Here is a 26,248-nt window from a genome sequence, read left to right on the forward strand (position 1 = left end):
GAAATAAGGTGATTTAAAGGGTAGGTTCACAATTTTTCAAGTCTCTCTCAAAACTATAGTCAGGTGCCCATATGAACATTGAAACAGGTTTTGCTCGCTGTAATCATTCCTCCTCTTGATGCTGACCATTAGAAACTCCCTTCCTAATGTGCTTCCCATGTAAGTGATGTGGGACAAAATCCATAGTCATCATCCCATGAAAAAATACATTTCAAATCTGATTTATATTTTGATCTCAAGTTAATATGAGGCTTCAACAGTCAACTTCAACAGTGTTCAGCGCAGTTCATTCTCTCAAATTTTGTGAAGAGAACAGCACTAGCCCTGTTTACTGATACAATAGGTCATACACTGTAAATTTGAATACTGGTTCCACTAGTAGAAAGTAACTTAAATGTAGCACACAGGTTGTTAACGGAGGAGAATGCTCTTTCAGTAACAAAAGTCTGAGCGCAACTTTCTTAGAAAATCCTAAAAAGCCAGTGATTTAATTTTGCCCTCTCATTAATCAAGGGACATATGTGAAGCGGAGCATGAAGTCATGTCTTCTTTTTTTAACTGCACCCACTGTGCAATATCAAAGAGGTGCTACAGTCTGAGAAGCGATTAAACATGAATGAAACACAGAGCAGCAATACGCCCGGCCCACCAAGAAGCTCACGGTAATTATTTCCCTGCCTCCCTGTCCTCTCACTTTTGGTCAACCATGATCCACGTTTCCTGTCAGTAGCCGAACAGTAGTAAAAACCTTTTTGAATTGATTTTTGACTTATATGACTGATGAAAGCTGATGATGCTCTACTGTTCTTACATTTTAAAGATTAATGATCCAGATTGCCCCTTAGGATCTTCTTGCTTTTTACCATCTAAATCTTGTAAATTTTTATGTCTTTAGGTAAGCCGGTAGTTCCGGTGAGACCAAGGTTATGGGTAGCCAGATTTTAAGAAGAGGGTTTTATCACGGATTATTTTATCCTCAGATCATTAACAACGGATTCACAGACCTGTAGGCTGTTGGAAAAAACTTTTTGAAGGATACTGATAATGAAGCAAGCCTCCTCCTCCATATTACACCAAGATTACACTGTCCAAATTGCTGTCTATTGCAATATCTCTCTCATTCTTTATCTTTTTGCTGCTGCAGTGCCTCAGATTCCCCTCAGGGATTAATAAAGTAAATTTGATCTAAAATATTCTCCAAACTTCTCCTGTCATGAACACAAAAACATTAACAGTTTACCATTCAGCCCTAGTATGTAATATACATTGATAACATTGTTTTTTTGTTTTTTTTTTAATATTTTATTTTAAATTTTCAAATATGCAAAAAACAGTATAACTTATTCCCACTAAAAACTCAATAACTCAATAATACAAAACACAGGTAACAGAAAAGAAGGAAGTGAAGGGGTAAAAAAAAAAAAAACACACACACAATTCTAATACCATGACATACTTGTCACTGAGATACCTCAACTATTGTACCTAGATATTAGTATTGGCCTACGCTGGAACCAGTTCAAAAGTTACATTGAGTCCACAGTTGACAGAGGCAATGTTAACATGTATTCAATAAAAGGCTGCCAGGTCTTTAAAAAGACATCATATATGTTTTTCAGGATGTACGTAATTTTCTCTAAGGGCATACAGTTAGTCATTTCTGATATCTATCAAAGGACTTGAAGATACCATCACTATAACAGTGCTCCAGGTATCTTATCCCTCTGTCATACCGGAGCTTAAACATTTTGTTATCAGAGGTCATTGGTATGAGTTTGTTTTTCCATAAAGGTGTTTTAGGTGACAAATCATTCCTCACTCCAAGAATTTTATGGACTTCACACCATGATTTAACCAGGTGCACAGTGGGGGGTTTTTTTTGCTAATGATACTTTTTGGATTCCACTTATAAAGTCGCCAACCACCTCTTCATCAAGGTCCTGTAATTCAATTTGTGTCCAGGAGGGGGCAGAGTCACGTTCAAACAAAGATCCCACTTGGCCTTTTTGCATATTATTTAATTACCCTTTTACCCCCCCTAAGTAGATTGTAATCGAATGGTTATTGCTTGACATTCATCTATATAAATATAAATTCATGCTCATGAATATGATTCAGAAAAGTGTTTCTGCTTCATGAGATCAAATGCTAAGAAAAGGTACGTTTTTTGCGGAGACGACAGTTCTGAGGGGCCATACTGTATGTACCAGCCACCCTTGTAAATGCCTTTCTAGGTGCATTGTCAGCTTGTCCCATTGCAAGTAGACGGGGAGGCTGTTCTTAAGTAACATGTTGTTTGCAAGTAACAGACGCCCTGGGAAATGTTTCACATAATGGTGCATGTCCACTTTTTCTCAGTGGATGTTCTCAGTGCCACAGCAGTAAAACCTGAGGCACATTGTAGAAATGGGTTCAACCAAATGGGCCACTTTTGTTAAGCTAAAGGCAACACATTACAGTATGGGATGTATTCTGCCTCTGGCACCTTAACGGACTGCGCTGATTTAGCAGTATTTGTTATACAGAAGGTTTAGATGAATTATTAAAGCATTTACGTCAATGTTTCTCCATAAGGGGCTACCTTATGCATTCATGAGTAGCCACAAGATTCCTTATAGCCTGTAACACTCTCAAGGGCAATGTGCTGTCTTTCCATTCAAATACATACTGTTGACACACTACCCTTGGAAATATGAGCAATTTTCAGCATGTTTATTGAAAGGCCAATACCCTATACCTATACTGTGGATCTCTCTGTTAATAGTTCAGATTTAGGGGTCATTGGATATCACCAAGAGTTGGCATATAGATCAAAAGCATCACCGTGTAAAATAATATTTCGTCCAGCCTACTTGTGTAGAGCTTAAGCCAGTATTTTTATGCCTAGCTTTTGGTGTGGTGAAATGAGTGAGCTTTGGTTTCCAAGCAAGACACAACAACAGAAGAGGATGCCAGTAATATCATGGCAGCACTCATTTTATCTATCTCTGAGCTGGTGTTCAGACCCAAAAAAGCTCTCTGTTAAAACAAGCAATAGGTGTGTTTCTAGAGATACTGGTGAGAGGAAGAAATATGATCCAGAAGGCCAGTTTGAGTAATACACTAAATGTTGGTTCCGCTTGTAATGTAAATGGAAAACATGGCTCGCCCCGGTACACGTTCTGTTCCTGTGTCTTGTACTTGCAGTTGAGGCAGTTTTCAGACCAACATGAGCTCTGTGTGAAAAATTAATTCATTCATTTGAATGGAGGCAGTGTGCTGACGCAGCAGGGGTACAACGTCAAGAACACCACAGGGTCATCAATTTTTTGCCACAACGCAACATCATCCGGCAAGGCGCTGCGTGGCATACATGTAAACTCACATTCCTGGTGGATTACTTTGTAACGTGACTGCTGTATTGACAAAAGATAAAAAAGTCACCACCATGTAAAAGTTCACAATCCTGCACACACTGTTTTGGCATCTGACAGGCCTTTAAATGCATTAATCTGTAGTTGGACTTCCTGGATTGAATTTTGACATCTCACCATTACCTTAAACAACACACCCCCACCACCACAACGCTTTATATTGTTTTTCAGTCTGAATGCAGACACTGTGTTCTGAGCATTCTTTTCCATGCTGTACCAAAAACAGATTGTTCCGACTTCAGTTGTGTGGCCATTAAATTGAATTGAAGTAAATCAGTGGTCAAATTTAATACTCCCACAGCTCTCTATGCTGTATAAGCAGTGCCCATATCTCATTGCGACTGGTGTACAATGGGACGGCGAGGATACATTACAGGCTATTTAATGCAGCACACCTTGATGAATGAGGCCTGAGACTTGAAAGTAATTCTTCTATTCAGTATCTGTAAACTGTAATAACCATTCTATCCCACCAGTTCTGCTTCCTAGGATCTATTTGTCATCTCTTTCATGCTGGCATCATTACTAAATTTCTAGGAAAGTGTATCTCCAGCAACAACTACAGCCTGTTGTTCTTGGCACCCCAGATTCATTAGAGTAAAATTGCTTGTAATATTGGGCAGTTTGTCAGGAGCATCGAGAAAATCACGCTGATTATGGCAGACATAACTTCTTTCCCGTGTATCGCATTTAAGCTACTGTTGATCATTGAGAGAAGAGGCGATAGGCTGTTGAATCATAATTCATGATGAGTTTGTGTGGTGCATTAGACAAGATGGTCTCTCCTTCTATTCATGAGCTAAAAGTAAAGCAGTCAAATCAAAGTACCCAAGAAAAATAGAAAACCTATTCTATTGTCCCGTCATAAACACTTAATTTAATTCTCATTTAATTCCAAAAGAAGACCAATTCATTCTGCAGACAACACTTGGTGCCACTTTTTTGTTCTTTTTTCATTGAAGTGCAGATTTTTTCCAGGGGAAAACGTTCCACCTCTATATTCTCTGACAGCTCAGGATATTCAGCATACAAACCCTCTCCCTGGTGAATCTTTAGACCTGGGCTGATGAAACCATTCCGGCTGATTGCACCATTGTCTCTTCCTGTCATTTCAGTTCAGGACCCACAAAATCAATTTGAGTTTGAAATGAGTACTCCAAGTGGTTCCAAGATCTACTTGAAAAAATTTCAACTTCAGTGCCAAATTGTATATAGTGTGACGTCAGTAAGCTGGACACAGTGTGCTCATGTCTGCCAACCCAGCCAGTCTGTGATGCTTTATGCAAAAGAACCACAGGGAGAAAAGAGGCAAGAGATCTAACAGTCTAGCTGGACAGAGCTCTTTGTTGTGTTTTGTCTGAGACAGTTTGTATTTCACTCCTGAGATTTTTATTCTCTACATTTGGATGTAGGATTGCTGTGCAAGTAAAGAAAATCTATAGGGTCTTAAGTAGAGTGAAAGTAAGATTGTTAAATTGTAATTGAAGCCAAAAAGAGGTACATTCTTAAATAACATTCTTTATCAAAATAATTGCTGCTTTATTTGTCTCCTACACCAGGTGCACTTAAGAAAACTTCAGGTCTCATATACCATAACCCCTATTTTCTGATAGCATGTCCATGCTTGACAAGCTAGCCTGGCAGTGTAGCCTGTTACAGAGACTCTCAAAGGTAAAGCAGATGCATTGTTCACATCAGCCTGGCATAGATAATGCCACTTGGGCATGTTGCAGCCTGAGGCACATAACACACGGACTATGAGGGTCAGAACTGGGGATTTTGCTAATCCAGGGACACAGTTTGGGTGTGAACCTAGCAAATGTGGGGGCTAGCGCTTGTGTTACCTGGGTCGGTTGCCATTAGCAACTATTACTTTTAGCTCGGTCAGTAGGGCTGCAATTAACAGTTATTTTCATTATCAAGTAATCAGTCAATTATTTTCTTGATTAATCGTTTAGTCACCTGGTCTATAAAATGTTGGGAAATGATGAAAAATGTAGATCAGTGTTTCCCTTAGCCCAAGATGACATTCACAGATCTATTCTTTTGTCCCGACTAACAATCCATAACCCAAAAATATTTGGTTAGTTAGTTAAATAAACCAAAAAATATTCACATTTGAGAAACTGGAATCAGAGAATTTTGACATTTCTTCTTCTCCTCAAAACCAATCTATTATAAAATAGTTGGTGATTCATATTTTGTTGATCGATTTATCAATTAACTGACTCATTGTTACAGCTCTATTGGTCAGCCAACAGAGATGTGTTAGTTAGCTAGGCATTAGCAGTCAGGGGAGAGACTGAAGCTTTACGAGTAACTATTTTTATAGGGAAGGTGTGTGACTCCACCTCAACATGAGCGTCACAACTGTCAGCTAGTGCTGACTGGAGTAATGATACAGAGGGAGTGTTCCCCATAGGGAGACACCTAAACAAATGTTTGAAAGAGAACTAACCTCCTAGATTTTACACAGGCAATAGCATATAATGAACAATTCAGTGTGATGCAGTGGTGGACAAGAGAATACATACAGTACAATACCAACACATTGTAATGTCCTTTTTTTTTTAATCCCTCAAGCAGGGTTTGTGCCGTTACATATTCATCAAGGCAAAATCAGTAGTACTGTATAATGGGCTGTGTAAGAAAGGCAACTTCAAAGCCTTTTCAAATTACAATAATGATACAGCACTGTTAAAGTAGCACCATTAGTTCTACAGGGCAGTTTTGTCCTCAGCTCTTTTATTGTATTTCCATGGAATTATGCAAAATGGGATTAAATGTTAATCAGAAGTCAATTCAGGACATCTAAATTGATGCTATACAGGACCTGTTATGCTAAGGGAGATTTCCCTCTCTTTTTTGATTATAGAGCAGGTCTAGATGCCATATAAATACTGTGAAAGTATCAAAACGCTCAGCACACAGAGAAATGCCCACAGTCTGTATTCAGAAACGATGCCTTTAAACAAGCCGTTTGGACTTCTGTAAGGTTGCAAAGTCAAAACTATACACTCAGTGTTTTTCCTACAATTGCTTTGGAGGTACGGCCCGCCCCTCTAGCGAGACCCCCCGCCCCTCCTGAAAGAAACAAAATATATTTATTCATGTTATTTACCTAATATATGCACGTGTCATTTTATCTCAGTGTGAAAGTCTTTACTGCGTTTTGCTGTCATTTATGATTGCACTAGTTTCTCGCGTCTACTCTCTGGGTTTCACCTGAGGGCGGGGCTCACACACACACACACACACACAGCAGAGCAGAGGAGAGACAGTCGCAGAGGAAACGCTGCGCAGATCTTGGATGTCAGGAAGCAAATTTGTCATTGCACAGACTTCCAAAGGTTGAATAACATTATCTACAGCGGTAGCCATCGCAATTTACCACTGAATTTTACCCAGAGCTACAATCCATACCTGTGGTTGTCCTGGGCCTGCTTCACTCAGAAAACAGTCAGCCAATCAAGAGAGGGGCATTAAGCAGACACAAAACAGCCCGTTTCAAGCTGAGTGAGACAGAGGGACTGCATGCATGGCTTGCACAGCTGTAATAAAAACATGGCAATGTCTGTAAATAGACCATGAAAATAAAAAATATTAAACTGGGAATTGGCAGGGCATAATATGACCTCTTTAAAGCAAAGTTAGTTTATGTTTCTGTGCAGCTGCTGGGTGATGGCATTGTAAACTGCAGCTGAAATGCCAAGTTGGTCAATATAATGTTTTATGTCAGAACTAGAATAAGGATGTTATTGCAAGATCATATAACAGCTCTAAAATCAGAATCACAGATACATTCAGATTCCCTAAAACTAGTACAGGATGGAAACCCATACCTGTGTTTTCATACCAAACCCCAGCATGTAAACCATCTGTCAGTGATGGCTTGTTTGTTTGTAGTGAACCCTGACCACCCACCACAACTCAAACGCACCTAATTAAATGATAGATGCTTTCACACGCTAGAACTTCTGCGGTGTCAACTTTTCTCAATAAGCAGTTTGTGCAGCTAAAGTAAATTACCGTACTTGACATTCATCACCTCATCAAATTGCAATGCAGCTGCCCCCTCATAGACTGGGTCCTGTACATAAATGTTATTTCGAAAGATAAGATTAAATGAGGTCTCTTGGCATTCATTACGAGATTTATCATATGAGATTTTATTTGAAAAGGGTTGTTTGCAGGTGGAGTGAGATAAACACATACACAAACACCAACACGGTGATTGTCGGTAACACATCCATGTTGTTTACAGCCGCTCTGCTTTGTGAAAACACCTCGGCCTTGCTCAGGAACGGCAGGATAACATAACATGGTGGTATGCAGTATTTAGATTTTTCTCACTCCACATCTGTAAGAAAACAATTGCATCCGAGGCATAGCATTTCTGATAATCTAATGAAATCACATTGATTAATCTGAAAATAAGCTTCATCGTGATATTAAAATGCTCCTAACTTGTACCTCTGTGTTTGGATAAAATACTGTAGTACCACTGAAAAACCTGATTATTCAAATCCCACTGCTTATCTTACTCCTCTCCAAACAGCAGAGCAGAAACAACATGGTCTGGCTGGTCGGTCTCATCAGCATTTGCCGCCTTTTGTTCAGTGTGTGGTTTGACCGAGATGAAAGGGAAAAATAAAAATATAGCCTGTCTTGGCATAGTGTGAATTTGAATCTCTCACTTTCTTCCTCTCACTCTCTGTCTTGCCTGGCTCTTTTTTTTCCCACCAGGTGCCTTTTTGTTCTTCTTCTCCAGGCTATAGCTGTACGTGGAGCTGGCTATCTAGCCTGGCACCCTGCCCCTTATACAGGGGATGAAATGAAAGCTTTGTGTATGGACTACATGTTCTCGTCAAACGTCTGTCCTTGTTCGACTGCTTTTAAACATTCAGTGTGAAAACTCGATTCCTCCACAGAACCTGTTATGTAATTATTGCTAGTCTTAATTATTCCTGTCTAACACAGGTTATTTGGGGGCATTATACTCTTAAAAAGTGTAACAATTATCAATCAACTCTATAAATGCTTAAAAGAATTCTGTTAGAAGTGTTCTAACTATTGGCTTACTTTGCAAGATGTGTAATATCCTTTTCCTACTGAGTTGTTTTTAAAGCAATTGGGTAAAATGTGCAACAACTTCTACAACTACACCTTGTATTTTGTGACAAACGAGTAAAATATGCAAAGAGCCAGTAGCAAGACCTTCTTGCAATAGCTCCATTTTAAATTGCTTTAATGTAGTTTGGACTTTAAAACAAAATACACATATCAGCCCAAAGACAGCACCAAATGTTTTAATTCACAATTCCATCTAATGTAGTTTGTTTGTCATTTGATTTGATTTGTTTGCCAGCTGCTACAGGTCTTTATTCTCAGTTCTGGACTGCAGCTGACAGTGATGTAGTAATAGTAAAGTAATTATTGAAAATTTGACATTTTGTTGCAATGAGTTTTTTCCCAAAGTCAGTCAAGGTAGCTATTTACATATCTTTCCTTTTCGTCTCTCTGTTTTCTGTGGTTACATTGTGATGGCATTATGTAATTACATCTGCAACTGACAGTTACAGTCTTTACATTAAAGCAAGCCTACATACATTTTGCTGAACAGTGACCACAGTGTTTTATGAGATAATGGTAAATGCTAATATGTAGTGTAATAGTAGCACAAGAGCATTGTTTCCCGCTGGGTATAGATTGCACACACCCCCGCTCAATTTTGAATATATATTTTTTTGCCCCGGGTTTCGCCTCTCAGGCCTCTCAGGCTTAATACAGGCTGCCTTATTTTTTTGGTTGAAGTTATTGGTGATGAACACAACTTGAGAAAAAGACTGCAGGCAGTACTCAGGGCTGAAAAAAGTTCTTCAATCTCATCTGCATATTTTTCCTCTTAAAACAAAAATTAATCTTTGTTTCCAATTAAATTATTAAAAGATGCTCAAATCAATCAAAGACTGATGTAAAGGACTGTACTCTTTTTGGTAAAGATTCAAATCCAACATTATCCATCATTAAATATCAGGTCTCTATCAAGGAAATTAAAGTAAGTAAGTAATTTTAAGTAATGTCAGTGCATTAAAAAACAGCAGTATGCATAGCATTCCTTTTATTTTGTTATACTACCATTATTAAGCAAAATACAATTATCAATTTCATCATAATTTGTTATTTGCTAGATTGATATACATGCATATTAATGCAGTAAATGGCATTCCCTACAAGCAAGCAACCTTTTAAATATAGTTCTGTTCAAAACAGAATTTACCAGGTGCTTTGCTAGATTCATACCAATATTCTGTATATAAATGCTATATATAAAGTGCATTCAAATACAAGGAATACATACATGTTGGATGTTTTTCATATATGAGGGAAACCAAACATTGGATTTTTTAAGTTGCAATGTGAACTGAGTCTATTTTACAGTTCAGTTGCTGCTGGGGCTCCACTAGAGTACCTATGCTTGATTCACAGTTCAAAAAACTCCTTTATCTTATTATCTAAACTTATCTTTATCTTATACTTGCCCCTCATGCAGCCCCTCAGTTCAGCCTCTGTCTTTAATAGACAGTCTTAGCTCCTGTCTCTTTAAGGATTCCCTCCCAATAAGCCCACTCTCTTCTGATTGGCCAGTTTTCCAAAAGCCTGCTGAGGGGCAGCCATATCAGAGTTCTGTTATGTCATGAAAACACAACATTTCCTGCTTTACTGCTTCATATTAAAAGCTTTTAAATGATGAAATAACAGAAGACATTTATCATTAAGAATTTACAGGAAATTAAACGTGTTCCTCACCAAATTAGCAGAGCTTCGTTAGTGATGCTAAAAACCGGTCAACACAACAAGATAGAAATAATGCGGGGAGGAATAGTACAACAGCCACAGTGATGATGATGTTTGATGAAGAGCTGCAGACAATCAGCACACCTCCAACAAGTTAACTACTTATTTTACTTTGCTGTGCTGTGTAATGGAAAAACACCTTTGGCCTTCCTGCCATGGCTCGGCCCGACTACCCCCAATCAACGGAAAAATGCCATAATGTTAGCAGAGCAGAGCAGTGAACTTGCACTCTGTGTGTGGAGCAGATGACCATATAAAGAAATCTGTCATGAGAAAGTAGAAAAAGCTGTTGGAAACGAAGTGTTCAGAGCAGTCTGAAGCCGGTGCTTTTAGCTCCCAGGGATTAATTCTACATACGTTTACGTCATTATTTTAGACACTTTGGCCACGTTTAATATGAACATCCAACATTCTAACATATATTACATATGACTGACAATAAGGAAAAGCATAACAGGTGCCCTTTATATTCTTGCTGAATCACTGTTTAAGACTCAGAAACGTTAACATGGTTCAACATAAAGAAATTGCTATTAAACACGGGACTCAACCTGACGTTCATTGCATTTGTGTAGTTGTTATTTGGAACCATTCACTCGTCATTTTGTAATGGAGAGGATGATGGGAGTGTAAAGGGAAAACGAGGCCATTATCTCCATGTGTGTATTGTTAGTTAGACTCCATGAGCTTTCCAATTAGAATGTCTGCAACTAAGGACCCTGTTATGGGTAATTGTTTTTAAGGATCGGCTGATACCCTGAAGACTGTTGCTGTAATGGCTCTGTATCTCTCCAGTATGGGTTCAAATTATTCACATTTATGAAAGCTATTGTCTTCAACCCATAAACAGATAGAGTTTTGCTGTTGTACCAAAGCTGCCTTTTTTTTTCCTTCTTTTCTCTGAAGCTTTCATATGTACCCTCTGCTGCAGGGTGCGTTGATGCTCGCTGCAGATTAATTAAATGTCTACCATTACAGCTGGAATTTATGCAGATGTCTGACATCCAGGGTACAAGCAAAATAAACAGCCTAATTGAATTTAGCTTCTCACTTAAAGCTGTTTTTCCCCTCCGAACCCCATTTATATCTGAACTCAGCTGGCTACATTGACTCTGACCCTTTTTTTGTGACACGCAGCCAGAGCTGTTTCTGTTCAACCGGGCTCTGTGAATATGTGAGTTGTCAGGTACAAACGTTCTTCGGCAGCCGTAGCCAGCACAGTCGTTTCAGCGAACAAAGCCTCCATTTCCTTCTGCCACGCTGTCCAGAGTTTGTATTCAGACAAACTGCTGCCGGAGAGGTGAGTTAGAGTTTATTGGAACCATTTTAAGTTCAGCCGTCAGATTAGTTTAGAGGGTAAGGTGTATGAGGTGATGTATCTGCTCAAAGTAATTTCCACAGACTGGATTGTAAAGGAATGTTGAGATGTAGAATAAACTGAATGAACAGCCTCAAAAATCCAGTATCCAGTCAGACTGTAGCGTCCATATTATTTTATACAGTATCATTATCTTTACTTTTACATAATATGCACTGTAAGATAACAATATGGATGGTTATGTCAGCATTAGAATTTTAGTTGCAGAGGGTTTTTGTTAATAGTAGAGGGGTCACTTTGTTGACACAAAAGTTCACAGTTAGCTCGCTGTTCACATCAATGTTCACGTCAATAGCAGGAAAAACACAGATTGTGTATCTTTGTTATGAACAGAAGAATAATATATACAGTACTGTGCAAAAGTTTTAGCCATGAATTGCCATGAATAGTTTTTATTTCTCAGTTAACGGCAGCAGTTCTCCTCAGTACACCTGCACACAGTTTTTCAGGTACTTGGCAGGTCAGTTTTTCCTGCATCTTGGAGAAGTTGTCACAGTTCCTCTGTGGATTTAGGCGGGGGCTGCCGTCTCAGCCAGTAGCTAAGTTTACAAGAATTTGCCACATTTTACATACAGACAGCTTTCATTGTAGCTTGTTCATAATAAGCAGATGAAAATATCACTTTTATATATGTTCGTGCTTGTTGAACAGGTGTTTTGATAAATTACTCTCATCAGCTTTTTACTCTCAAAGCTTTTATTGCACTTTCAGTAACGAACATAGTTGTCGTCAACTCAAGTAAAACTATCCTTCACTTCACCTGGTTCACTGCGGCCTCTCTGCTGTCTGCTCTGTGTGTGTGTGTGTGTGCACGCGTGATATTCCATGTTTGACAGTTGATTCCATTTTTATTATCAAATTCTGCGATTCTGTCTGTTTTCCACAACACAGAAACCAGGGCCCTACCTCAATATCTCAACAGATTAGCTATATATTGAAGACATATAAAAGCTTTTTCTCGTCTACAGTACGTGCAAGAATAGGGACACACTACCCTGATCATATCAACTACAAATGTGAAGAGATTGTGTCGTAGAAATCCTAAAAACAAGGTCCTTGTTTTCTGCTCTGCCAATATGGTTTCCAGACAGTTACCAGAGACGTCAAATAAGACATAACAGTGAGTGACGGTTCATTAACATAAGCTGACCGCATTGGTGCTAATATTAGCTGTCTAGCCGGCCATAGTGATAGCTGACTACCACCACGTCGGAGCATTTTTCTGACCTATTGCAACATACCCCTCAGTATTTGCACTCCTGTCATATTGATTGACCCTGCTTGTCATCTGTACATACTTGGTATGGGGCCCCAAACCTGAAATCCGTCAAGGTGTGTAAGTATTGCAATACAAAATAGCGTGCATTTGTTGTGAGGGACAACTTGAAAGTCTTTCCTCGCGTCATGGAGTCGATCAGTCCATTAATCCTGCTCAGGGGACGTTTTGTCAAGTGACACCCAGCTGTCCTGTTAGTCTGACAGCGAAGCCTGACACCTGAATCCCAAAAGTGCTTTTGAAAGATGCCGCATGCAGGAAAGGAGGATTAAGAATGTAACACGGATTCAGAAGACGTTGACAGCAGTCCGCTTTGCTCGGCTGCCGCTTGTAAGCACACTGAATCCAACAGTACTTGTTTCTCAGCGGAGCAGCAGGGAGAAACGGCACAATGATCCCCGTGCTCCTCGTCTCTGATAAACACAGTTCAGCAGTGCGAGAGGGGCGGCAGACTGTGAGGAATAGGAATGCTTACTCAGGCTTTTCACGTATATGAAAAGAGGAGGAAGGAGGAATACGTAAGTAGGAAAACTAAAACTGCAAGTAATCTGACCCAGTTTTTTCCTTCTGGCTCGTGGCTCCAAGCTGGTGATGCAAGCAGTTTTTCTATTTATGCTCTTGGTTCAGATTGATCTCACTATGAAGCAAAGAGATGCATCTCAGGGGAAGGCTGGCCTGTTAATAGCCATTGTTCATCACCACCCATAAACACTTGCACTATTTTTCGTCACACAGAAAAGTGTATACAGTACATTTGAGAAAAAGTAGCTCTTTGCTATGCTTGTGAGGACCTCATATCTTCATTCCCAGCCTTATTCACCACTCCAGGGTTATTTTGTGTTGAAGTGTTGAATATAATTTTGTGGTTAATGCACTTTCCTTTAACCTGCCTCATTTACTTGTACTTGAGATTATGACTGACAGTACACCCAGAAAGAAGTTCTGCATCTCAAGCTTTCAGCTGTTCATTTTATGGGCATTTGGAGAGAGGAATAGTGTTAGTAACCACAAGAGAGCAAGATTTTTTTTTTGATTCAACCACGCACTGTTGTACCCAGAAGTCTGATAGCTGCATTGTATCTTGCGCCATTGATCCTTATGCTGCGTTCAGACTGAAACAATGCAGCCCCCTCATTTGCTTGAGTGAGCGCGTGCATTGAAGCAGCAGGGGTGCCAACGCAGAGGATTCTGCACAAAAAATGAAGGGTTGTTTGGCAAAAAACTGTCTGAACATTTTCCACAGTACAATGCAATACTACACAATACTTTCCTGGTAGATTTCTTTATAACGTGAACACCAAATTTCTACTATTAACATTGTAATTATTGCAGCAAAAGATAAAATTATTATTATTATTATTGTGATAACTTTCCAGAATTTTAAAATCTTTTCTCATAGTATAAATCACTTATGCAGTGTTTTGACTTCTAATAAGTCTTCAAACTCAGAGATCTAGTATCCAATCTGGACTTCCTGGATCGTATGCCATTGCTCTGCTGCCATTGGTACCTGAGGCAATCCACCCATACCAATGCAGTGTACAGTTAACCAAATGAAAAAGAATGTATAATCAAAGAACAAAGTATGGAATTGACTATTGAAAATAAACTACTGCTAAACAAAAGTGAAAAATAATTCAAAATCTAAAACTCACAAGTTTATCAAAATGCATACTGCCAGGCTCCCTTTAACCACTGCTTATTGGAGACCTCCAGTGTGGTCTCTGCATAGGGCCCCACATTGAGAAATAGATGGCTATTGCTTACAGTATGTCAGATGGCTGCCAACAATGGAGGTGTGAAGAGAAGAGTACCTCATTAGGAGCCACCTTGTCGTACTGGGGCAATTAGTAGACCGGGGAGGAAATGCTTTGAGCTCAGACACTGCTCAGTGCTGTCCGCCCACTGAAGGGACTGATGAGGAGAACATGAATGGTGGGAAGGTGGGAGTATCAAAGTAGCCGTGGTTTTAGAGTTGTCCTCCAGCTTTATTTTAAAATCTTCATGCTAAAAACCCTTTTCACTTCAACCATAATTTCCTTCTGAACATTTTTTGTCAGTATATACCTCATAGTTACTAGCCTCAGTAATGTAACCCTTATTCAAGATCCTTCCTTTGGGCATCTCTACACACCCTTTTTACTTCAACTCTTAAATTCTGTTCTATGTACAATCAAAGAACATCCGTCAAAGCTGTATGTCTCAGCAGGTATCCTGCTTTTGACAGAGTGGAATAAATAAATAATATCTAAATTATTTCAGACTCACAGTATGAACTCAAGGAAAACCTCTGAGACAGTATTTCTTTATCCACCTATGTGAAACTCTACCATAATATAGGTTTCTGTAGGGAGTTGGCAGGGTTCTCAATCAATGCCAAGGGACTGAAGATGAAAATTAGCTTTAAGCCAACTGTGGTAAAATGGTAACATTTATGTTTAATATTGTACATGATCCCTTACAAATAAAAAAAAATGAACACTTGCATAGTAATGCTTTTCTGATTGTTGCTTTTTGACATATTGGGAAATACTTTTATTAGTTGTTTTTTCCCCAAGATTTGGATGAGAAGATTGATATCACTTTCATATTTAACCATTGAATATTAAGGTGGAGCCAGAAGATGGTATGGTATGGTATGGTTAGCTTAGCTTAGCTTAGCTTAGCTTAGCATAGCTTAGCTTAGCTTAGTGTAACGTAAAGACAGAAAACGGGGATACAGCTAGCTTGGCTCTGTCAAAAGGTAACAAAATCCTCCTACAAGTATCAGATGAAACAAATGAGATATCATGTGTTGGTAAGTGAGCTTTAAAGGTTCTTGTAGGAGGATGCTTTACCTTTTGACAGAGCCAAGCTAGCTGTTTCAGTCTTATGCTAAGCTAAGCTAATCATCATTCAGCTAAGTAATACATACACAAGCTGCTTACAATATATCCATCTTTCTTCCACCAGACACATTTACTTTGTTACGGTGACTGGACCCTTGACACCTCCAACGTATATATGGATTAACTATTAACTTTGCACTTTTCCAAGTGACTGGGCTGAACATGGGAACAACAAGTCACTCTCCAGTGAAAGAACAAACATATGAAGTGAAGTGAAGCATGCTGTTTTTGCTGATATGCATTGATTATTCTGTGTGACATTCACACTGCCATGGTTAGAGTTTCTATTGCCACTGAACGCACTCATGCAAACATTTCTCATAGAACAGTCTGAGTTTCGGATAGAGGCAATGTCATTCCTCAGCCTTGCTCGTGTGTGTGACCTGTCATTGTCAGGTCGCTTGAGTAGGCTTGAATATTTGTGAAATATGTAAGATAAAGCAGACAGCAGGGGCAACAGGGTTGTTTGCATAGCTCTGGCAGAATGTAGACGCAAAAAGTAATCTCAAATATTTTATGAGTGGGGACTCATGGTGCTTAAAAATGAATGAAGCAGTTTTGGAACTTGTCCAAACAAAAGTTCCTTTAAAAAAAAAAGTATGCTAGCCCGGTCCTTAGCATTCTAAGTCCTAAGACTTCTTCTTCTAAGAGTTTTCTGTCCTTTCTCAAAGAAAGCTGGACTTTTTATGGTTATTTATTGATACATTTATAATTATGAGGATCATCCCAAGGCCTCTCCTTTATGGGGTGATGTCTTCAACTAATGTACTAGCCTGCCTACCAATAAAAAGTAACGAGGCAGGTACTTTTTTCCTCCACTCTTCCAGAACTCAGGGTCCAAAACCATTTCCTTATGAAAGGAACTCTACAGCCTTGTAGCTGGTGCTGCGAGTAAGCAGACAGAGAAGATGTAACTTATATGAAAGGATGCCTGGGCACTTTCATCTGATTCTGCTGCCTGTGGCTGAGCCAGAGATGGATGTTGTTTGATGCAGACATGGGTGACTGGGGAGATATAAATGACACTGACAGTGAATCATACAGACACACTGCATCACACCTTTGTCACACTTTTTTGCTCTGGGACAATACCGTTCTTTTTTCACTCTATGTGTATAGTCTTTTGAAACTTTATGAAGGAAAATAACCCTGGTTTACCTCCATTTTATGTGAAAAGTAGTTAAATGTTAATATCAAAACTGCCACCTGTTTTATCTGTGATGCTGCAAAGTATCCACCAAAGTACTGTATATCAATTTTACATTCATGATTTCCAATATTTATGTCTAGGCCACAACATAATGACAAAAACCAACTAGTCTCATAACCTCCACACAATGACTGGTTGTAGTCTGGGGGACAGTGTATCCAAAGAGCATGACAACCAGATTACAACTCAAAACAGAAAGCGACAAAACAGAGAGCCACTTGTAGCCAATAAGTTCCACCCATTACATTCAATACAAGCCATGCAGGATAAAGTTTCAAAGTTAGCTACTAGCCCTTGAACCCTTGGGCATTTAGCAACTAAAGAGCCAGATATTTCCCTCAGGATACCAAAGCCAAACTGAAAGGAGAGTGAATATTTTACTCACATTTGTGTGGCCAGAAACATGACTCAGACAGATGGATGGAGAAGACAGTATCCCAACACTTATACATGTATCTGTACACACACACACACAAGACTTGATCTATACACCGTGTCAGCGAGGCAGTTTGTTCATTGCTGCTATGGCAAAAGGTACAAAACTTCTGCCAAAGCGAGCTCTTCTAAATTTTAGAATCCTGTGTCTACAGCCTGACAGCAGTAGAGATGAATGCTAATGTTACTCTGTGTTTGCTACATGTGTATATAGGCAACTGTCAGTGTTCACCATGTATGATAATATGTCAGTGTTGTCTTTATAGTTTGTTCTGCTGCCCCCAAGTGGCCAAAAAAAAAATGCTGCTTTAATTTGGGGGCTCAGTCAGGGGTACAAACCCAAAAAAGCAGAGAATCAGACGGGACACAAATTAGTAATGTGTCAACCTCAAACTGTTTGTTTTTATTTAAGAAGTACTAAGTACCTTCATAAACTATCATTTTAAATTTTCTCTAAGGGCCAGTGTCTCCAGGTACAACAAAGCAACAATTAATCAGCCTGTTGCTTAAGATCAGCTACATACTATGAAGTCTTTTGGCCAATGGAAATTAATAGAGTGAATGTGAGCTATTGCTTAAAAAAAATAATTGTAGTTCTGAACAATGTTTCTCTTAAACATTATATAACATCTTCAGCATGTATTTCATAAGTGAGACTTAGAAGCGTGTGGCCTCAAAACTACCTTGTCATTGTGTGAGTGCTTGTTGTTGCGCTGTCATGCATCTCTGTTTCTTATTTCCTTGCAACACTGTTGAAAGTCAACTTGTTTTTGAAGCATAGCTAAGCAAAACTGACACGTCCCTCATAAAAACCCTCCCTTCCCCCATGCCAGCTCTTATCCTTTTATCCTTCTCTGTTTGTCAGTTTTCATAGTGAGATAACATAATGAGCAGCAGGGGAAGATAATATTAAAAACAATCGTTTAACTGCACTGCTTATCTGCTCTCTGCATTTGGAGCTGTTGAATGCACAGGGGGGGAGGTGAGTCTATATATCTAGCCATCTGTATTTGACACATCTGCTGTAAATGATATGGGATTGTGGAAGTGGGGGGAAGCAATATGATACAGGACAGAGGGTGCCAGCATTGCTGAGTAGTATCCATTCTGCCCTTGTTAGGTTATTTCTTCAAAGCAATAACTTAATAGCAGTAAAGACTGAGTCCATTATGACAACTCATTTCTAGTTTGCTAGCACAGAGACATTAACTGCTTCTGTAACTAATTGACCCAAAAAGTCAAAAGTGAAAGCGATTGAGGAGTGTAGTTGGATACCACATTGATCTTAATTCTGGTTAGTCATCCAGCTCTTTGTTTAGCAAGATCTTTTGGGATGAGACCTTTTTAGATGTTGCTCCATGCCTCTTAAAATATTTCCTAAGAAACCAAAGTCTGAGTCCTAAAAGTTCAGTTCATTATTTAGTTCATTACCTCCCTCTTCTGTCTTTCTTGCTCTGTTTCTCCCTCTTTCACACTTTATTTCCTCCATTTGCCTTTTTACTCCCTCTCTTCTCCATCAGCCCCTCCTTCCTCTCTTGCTGTAAGCAGAGCTCCACGGAGCTGTCAAAAGCGTTTGAAGTCTCTGCTTTTTACAGGGCCTCCTCCTCTCCTCATTTTTCTCTGCCTCCTTCCTCTCCAGTCCTAGATTGGGTGGCCTTGGGTAGAGTTTGGAGTGTTGGACTTGAGTAAGAGCTTGCTGTTACGTCTTTATCAGCCGAGATAGTTACTCTGCCTTGTGATGTGCACTGCATCACAAGATTAAACTGTAGCCCAACCATTTCTGTAAAGTCTTTCCCAACTTAGTTCCTCTGAATGCTCCCCTAGGCCACATTGGTACTGTCTGAACTGAAGCACACAGTCTCATAAAAATGCATTTCAACTTCAGGCGGATATACTTTTTCCTGAGCGATATAAGCCATTTTATATCACTTATGTATCTCTAATGATGTGTTGAGGCGGATGTAGCTGCAGGCTGTTTGTTTACCACCAGGCACTCTGTAACATGCCCTCTTGACACCCCTAATGCAGTCACACTCCCATAGTACATGGAGATAATTACATTGGAAAGTAATGCCCTCAACATCTGTGTCTATAATAGCACAGACACATTATTACCCTTTTCACCCTCATAACTGGCATTTCTGGCATTACACATTTTTGTCAAGAGCCAAATTGAATTCCTTGCATGAGCTTTATTTCCAAAACTATCTGGAGAGGACTTCACAAATAATTCATTTGGTTTGGTCCCAGTTTTCACCTAAATAGAGGTCCTAATAGATAACTACATAAATAATTACAGCCCCACCTGATGATTACTACCTGACAGGTCAGGCCCGCCTCACCTCTTGTGTCATCAACAGCAGCTTGATTTAAAGTGCTCTCTCAGGGCAGAGAGCCAGCAAGCTCTTGGCTCAATCCATTCATCTGTCAACATTTCACAACTACCAAACAAGCCAACATTTCGGTTTTTATAAAAACTCTCTCACTGAAGAATGGTGGGAAGTGGGACAACTTATTGGTACATTGTTATAAACTTTCTTCTTAAGTTGTGATGGCAGATTGTCTCTCACAGCCACATCTTCAACTTTGCTGGCCAAAATGAGATCCAGTAATGAGGACGTTTAAGTGAAGGAAGTGTTTTATACGATCCTATTATCTGAGTACTCACACTGTGTCTAATATATGAAAGAAAATAATGGAGAAACTTCTGGAAGTTTCACTTATTTGTCTCTCAAGCTGGAGAACCTTCTCACTTTCATCTCTCCCCAATTGATTTGTTACCACCTTTGGTACTTGGCTCAGCTGGCGACTTTTCCAGGGGAGCCACTTAAAACAATAGGACTCTACTCCTTTATGAGGGAAGGGAATGTTAGACACAACTATTAGCTTTGAAGGGCAAATTCGTCAAACCCCAAAAACCCCTCAGGCCTACGGAAAGGTGAGTTGGTAATGATTACTTTAGAGTTCAGAGGCAGCTGCAGAGATGTTGATTATGTGCTAGGAAGTGATATTGAATAAGAGAAGGTGCCTGCATATGCAAAGCTACATTCGTACAATTTTGATAAAAACATTTTGATTTAAATTAGATCTTCATTAGATCAAAAATTACAATTTCCTTGAGCCATAATTTAAGGTATTTGTTTATGAAATCTACACAACAAAAACACATCCTGTAGAGAACTATAATCACAAGGGTCCTTGTGATGTAATTTTTGCTTATATCTGCAAGAGTCTCCACCGACTGCACATTTGCTACAAAAACAAAACAGATGTCACTACCTGCATCTTTAAAATTCCTCTTTAAAGGAATATAAAGACACTCTGATGGCTTGTTCAACTTTAAAAAAAAAAACACCTCTTCTTTTTGATGTTGAATGGTTGCCATTTGTATTTCTAGTTGGCAGGAGTGGAACTACGCCCAACGTAGTATTGTCACAGTTCCACATACTCATCTACAGCTGTTTGCATCAGTGCCCATTGTGGAGAATATTAAGGCTCCAAGGCTGCCGTTCTTTGGTTTATTTGCCAAGAAGTACAGCCATCATATGATTTGCTTAGATACAGTGCCAAGAGAGAACAGGAGATTGGCCAAGAGCAAGTGGTCATCTCCTCAAGGCCCTGCTGGTTTTCCAGATGTCGAGTACAAAGTGAATGAAACTAATAACTGCAACACAATGAAGGACGTGGTTCACTCAGCCACAAATCTGGTGCTCAGGCCAAGAAATATCCAACAATGCAGTTGAGCACATGTACTGGGAGCCATATTCTTTCTGCTGCTTATTGTTAGGGATGCACCGATCTGACATTTTCTCTCTCACCGTCTGCGGCCTGCTGTACCCGTTTGAAATGAATTTACAGCAAAAAACTGTATTTCATAATGACATTGACAAAGAAACTATATTTAATGTGGATCAGGTATGTTAACCAATCCGCTTAATAAGGTCAACATCAGGCCCCAAACCCAATCCAGCAAATCAGAGTGATGTATCCCTACTTCTCATCAGAACTAAAATCAAACCTCCATTACTGGTTTCCTTCTCCAGTAATGTTGATTTGTAGTTTATGCATAGTAGCTTAACTGTGATCATGCAAATCAAAATGTAATTCAAGATAAGACCATTCACTGTAGATGAGACTATCTAAAGTATGTTAGTTAAAATGCCTAAAATGTAAATAAACTGGTTGACTACAGGAAGCTCCCTTTGTAGCAGTGTAGTTTCAAAGCATGTGAAACCAGGAAAAATCTAATAAAAGTGGATTACAGCTGAAGCCCTTTTTGGAGCTGTTGTGTGTGTGCGTGGGGGGGTGGGTGGGTGGGTGGGATGGTGGGTGGATTAATAGACATGGATTTAGATTGGATGTAATGATGCGAAGCAAAAAGCAATGGAGGAACTCACCCCCACTACCCCCCGCTGTCTCCACTGTTAATATTTGGAAATGGGAGAAGGGATGGTTGGGTACTGGTGTAAAAACACACGCACCAATTTTTTTACCCTTCCTCTGCGTGTGCTGTGACTCATACAGTGTCATTAACCAGCCCATGTAGCAGAAATAGTAAGACTGATGATGGTAAATAGGGATTTTCCTCAATTCCTCACATTTTCGCCAAAGGAATCATTAATCGCTCATCCCATCCCCGCTCAGCCTCACAATACCATCTGAGCACTGTACCTCGATCTTATGGCTCTAGAAATTATACTTCTTGTCAATTTGGAGATTCAGAGCTGTACTGTTGTAACACAAACACAACCCTATCCCTCCCACACACACCACACGGTCTGTAGGGGTCCACTGTAACTGTCATGTCACCGAGCCTCTCCGCTTATATTAGCCGACATCTGACCTTTTAATGAGCACACAGCCGGAGACCTGCTGTTATGAGAGGTTAGCGAGGCTGTCTGACAGCGGTATGGTTGAATGAGGGGGGTCCCACTCAGTGGAGCCGGTGTCACACCTCCACAATAACCATACAAAACCTCTACACACCTCATTAGCATCATGCTAATAAGCCCTTCTGCTGAGGGTGTCCATGGAGAAGCCGGAGTGGAGAGAGGGATGGCATATTTACAGCCATATCAAAGAATTCTTTAGCCACTTAGGAATGTGCGCTTTCCTTTTTTTTTTTCTTTTTTTTTTTTTTCTTGGCCATCATCTTGAATACACTTGAGCTACAGCAACAGGCTTGCATTCATTACATTCACACCCTCTTTGAAAATGTGTCTCCAGTATACACATCTAAAATTAATTTATGTTTTAGTCGCCACTGCCAAAATGTATCAACACTTTTTTTTTGGCCAAAATGTGTCCGTAGCACAGAATATCAAAAACTGTCAAGTACCAAAAGCTGGAATCAAATGCTTACTCAAATTCCTACTTTTCTTTACTTGTTCTTCTTCTTGTTTTAGACTGTATTTTACTGAGGCAAAATATTGTCTAAACACTTGCCACAGCACAAGAAGTATCGCTGCTTGTGTTTAGACAATATTTATAGGAACAGTTTAACATTTTGGGAAATGCGCTTATTTGCTTTTGTTCTGAACGAGACATAGTAAGATTGATACCTCTCACAGGTCTGTGTGTTAATTATGGAGCTGGAGTCAGTACATTGTTAGCCTAGCTTACATAAAAACTAGAAGAATGGGAAACAACTAGCTTAGCTCTGTCCAAAGTTTAAAAAATATACATACCAACATCTCTCAAGCTCACTTATCAACATGTATATTGTTTGTTTAAAGGCATACTCTGCAGGATTTTCATTAAAAAAACAAAAAAAAACAAAACAATGTATAGACTCATAGAAATCCCTCTCAATCATCACTTATGATCCACAAGTGTGTGGCGGTGTATGTATCTACAGAGACCCTGCCCTCTGCCTGTATTTTCTTATTATTTTGCCGTGTTCGGGATGTTTCTGAGCGTCAGCCTTTGGGCAGTGGGTGTGTAGCCCCCAGCCAATAACAGCGCGCAGGGTGTGAGGTCAGGAGTTGTAGCGTAGCAACCAGGTTACATTGCTGTTTTTTTTATGTGCTTCAGTGTTTCCCCCGCTACTCCGTCTCTCTCTTCTGCTGTGTGCTGCTCCTCTGCTGTCTGCCTTGACCGGGGCAGGGCTCAGCTACACACACAAATCCTGCATAGTATACCTTTAACTCAGACATGAACAGACATGTAGAATCACAGTTTGTTAGAGGGGTTTACGTGTTGGTAAGTCATTGCGCCCGGCTGTTCACAAAAAGTATGACAGCAAGTAACCCACAAATCTTCATCTCCAGAGTGCTTTGAATCTTCAGTGTGTTGTGGGTCTCATTTATAATCAAACTTTATGAGATTTAATCTTTATTCCCAGTCCATTCTTTCTTTTCCCATTCTCTTTGCTCTTCCTAACCATACTTACCCCTTTCCATTTCCTCCCCTTTCATTCATGTCTCCTCCATCTCCGTCTCCCTGGTTTCCCAATTGTTCTGAATCCCTCGTCATCACAGTACTGTTTTGTTCTTTAACATTGGAGGGCCTTTCCATCTTGTAGCAGCTTAGCTTCTCTGAGACCTTTGTGGGGTGGCTGCACAGCGGATACAGTCAGTATAGAGAACAAACCCTTGTTAATTGCACTGTGTGATTCTCAAGGGGGCACAGCATATATGGCAAATTATTCTCTTTTTATGTGTATTCTGTTTTTATCTGGGGGTATAGTGTATATCACTTTCATATGCCAGTGGAACAACTGGATTTATATTTATCTCTTTGTTAATTATTTAAACTCAAATTTGTAAACTACATCTCGAGAGCTTAGTTTTTGCCATAAGATTTTAAGTCTGGATATGTACAGGACTAATCTGCAAATGTTTGGATGATTATGTGATTCGTGCCTCAACAAACTCCTGTACAAATACTAAAACTCTGCCTTTTGATTGCCTTACATTCATTCAGAGGAAAACATTGATTTTTCAGAGCAACCACCAAGCCCCTTTAATTAAAAAATACCATTGACAGCCAGTAGAGATGCGGTCATCTCTCAAGGCTTCATGTTGTGTATATTAAAGAAAGATTCTGGTATTTTTCAAACTAGCAAAACAGCATATATCGGGGCAATCAGCGCAAGCCTCCAAAAGCTTCCAAAATAAATTTAATTTTACATAAATCATTTTAAACACCTATCTCGGAGACCAAAAGTAAACACAGAAATTAGCTCCCTGGATTAGCTGTTGTAGCTAACTTCATAGGGATCTACTTCCAGGGTAACATGCCAGCTTACCAAGCTAGCTGTTAGCCAGCTAAAAAACTACCTATCTACTACCACTACTATCAGTTTATTCATCCTAGATATTCCCAGACCACAATGAGCAAAGTTATAAACTGTGGAATCGGTTTGTCAGGCTAAGCCATTAGCCACATTTTCTCGCTAGTGCTCTGTCATTTCATCTTTAAATTAAGTGTTGTCTGTGGTTTTGTTATCATTATCTGGTTTCATTCTATCATGAAACAAAGCAAAAAGACATGCAGCATTTTGGCATCAGTTTTAGAGACCTTCATGTTCATGCTTGCAATCTGTTTAAATGCATAATGTAAATCCTGTTTTTGGCAGCAGCAGTATAGCAGAAGAGTCCCGAGATCAAAGGTTTACAATCCCCTTTCTAAATCATCGTTTGTTATTTCTTTAGGGGCCACAAACGCAAGCACGACGATGCCAAAGAAGAGGAGGAAGATGTGGACGACGACATGGAGGACAAGGGGGAGGCAGACTCTGCCGATGAGTCCTCCAAAGAGTCCAACGAGGAAGAGGAGGGCAGCAGCTCAGAGGCGGACGAGATGGCTGCTGCCTTGGAGGCAGAGCTGAATGACTTTATGTGATGTGGAAAAGGAAGGGACTCATTCATAGGAAAAGGACAGCAAATAAAAGGCCCCCATCGCCCCTTAAAGTGGTACCTAAAAATCCTATTTTCTCCACTTTGGAATCTGTGTGTACTTAGGATGTATGAGCCATGAATGTGTGCTGTAATAAAAATGAATGTCCTGTACAGAAATGACATGTTGCTGTGTAAATAAAGGCTTAGATTTTTTTGTAGCATTGATATACAGTATAGCCTTTTTGGCATAAAACACTTTGATGTTAACATTTTATTGTGAGATAACAAACTGTAGGAAGCATTAAATTTGATACTTTTTTTGTTTTACTTTTTTCTATTTCGATTTTTATATTGATGAGAAAAAAAAAGATAAAATTATAAACCTTAAATTTTGCTGGTCGTACATGCCAAAGAGTTTGGAATAGGTTTGCCAAGGCGTGCAGCTAATGTTTTACTCTTGACTTCCAGTTTTATTTTTCTGTTGGCCTCCTTTTTTAAGGGTCATGAATGCAACCAGCGGATTTAGACATTTGAATGTGTTTTCCTCAGTCGTTTCTTCCTCATCATAGTGTTTGTACATTTGATAACATAATGTCTTTTGTGAATATATGGTCCCTTGGTGCACTATTACCATGAACTGAACCTAACTTTAAAGGACCATCGTGTAGCATTTAGTGGCATGTAGCGGTGAGGTTGCAGATTGCAACCAAATGTATACCCCTCCTTTAACCCTCCCCATCCAAGCCTGTAAAAGAACATACGGTGGCCGCGAAACTCATGAACAACACAAAAGGCCTTCTCTAGAGCCAGTGTTTGGTTTGTCCATTCTGGGCTACTGTAGAGACATGGCAGTGCAACATGGTGGGCTCTGTGGAAGGGGACCCGCTCCCCATGTAGATATAGGGCTCATTCTAAGCTAATGAAAACACGATTCTTATTTTCATGGGAT

At 39.6% G+C, this 26,248-nt stretch overlaps 1 protein-coding gene across 1 annotated transcript in view; it reads left to right on the forward strand.

The window, feature by feature from the left end:
- ctdp1 (CTD (carboxy-terminal domain, RNA polymerase II, polypeptide A) phosphatase, subunit 1) overlaps nt 1–25,626 on the forward strand; it is a 71,123-nt gene extending 45,497 nt beyond the window's left edge. The window contains exon 13 of the mRNA XM_044335613.1: nt 25,114–25,626. Coding sequence (XP_044191548.1) covers nt 25,114–25,303 — 190 coding nt within the window. The 3' untranslated portion in view covers nt 25,304–25,626. The remainder of the gene's footprint in view (nt 1–25,113) is intronic.
- The last annotated feature ends 622 nt before the right edge of the window (nt 25,627–26,248 follow it).

This window comes from Thunnus albacares, chromosome 19 (assembly GCF_914725855.1).
Source record: "Thunnus albacares chromosome 19, fThuAlb1.1, whole genome shotgun sequence".
Classification (NCBI taxonomy): domain Eukaryota; kingdom Metazoa; phylum Chordata; class Actinopteri; order Scombriformes; family Scombridae; genus Thunnus; species Thunnus albacares.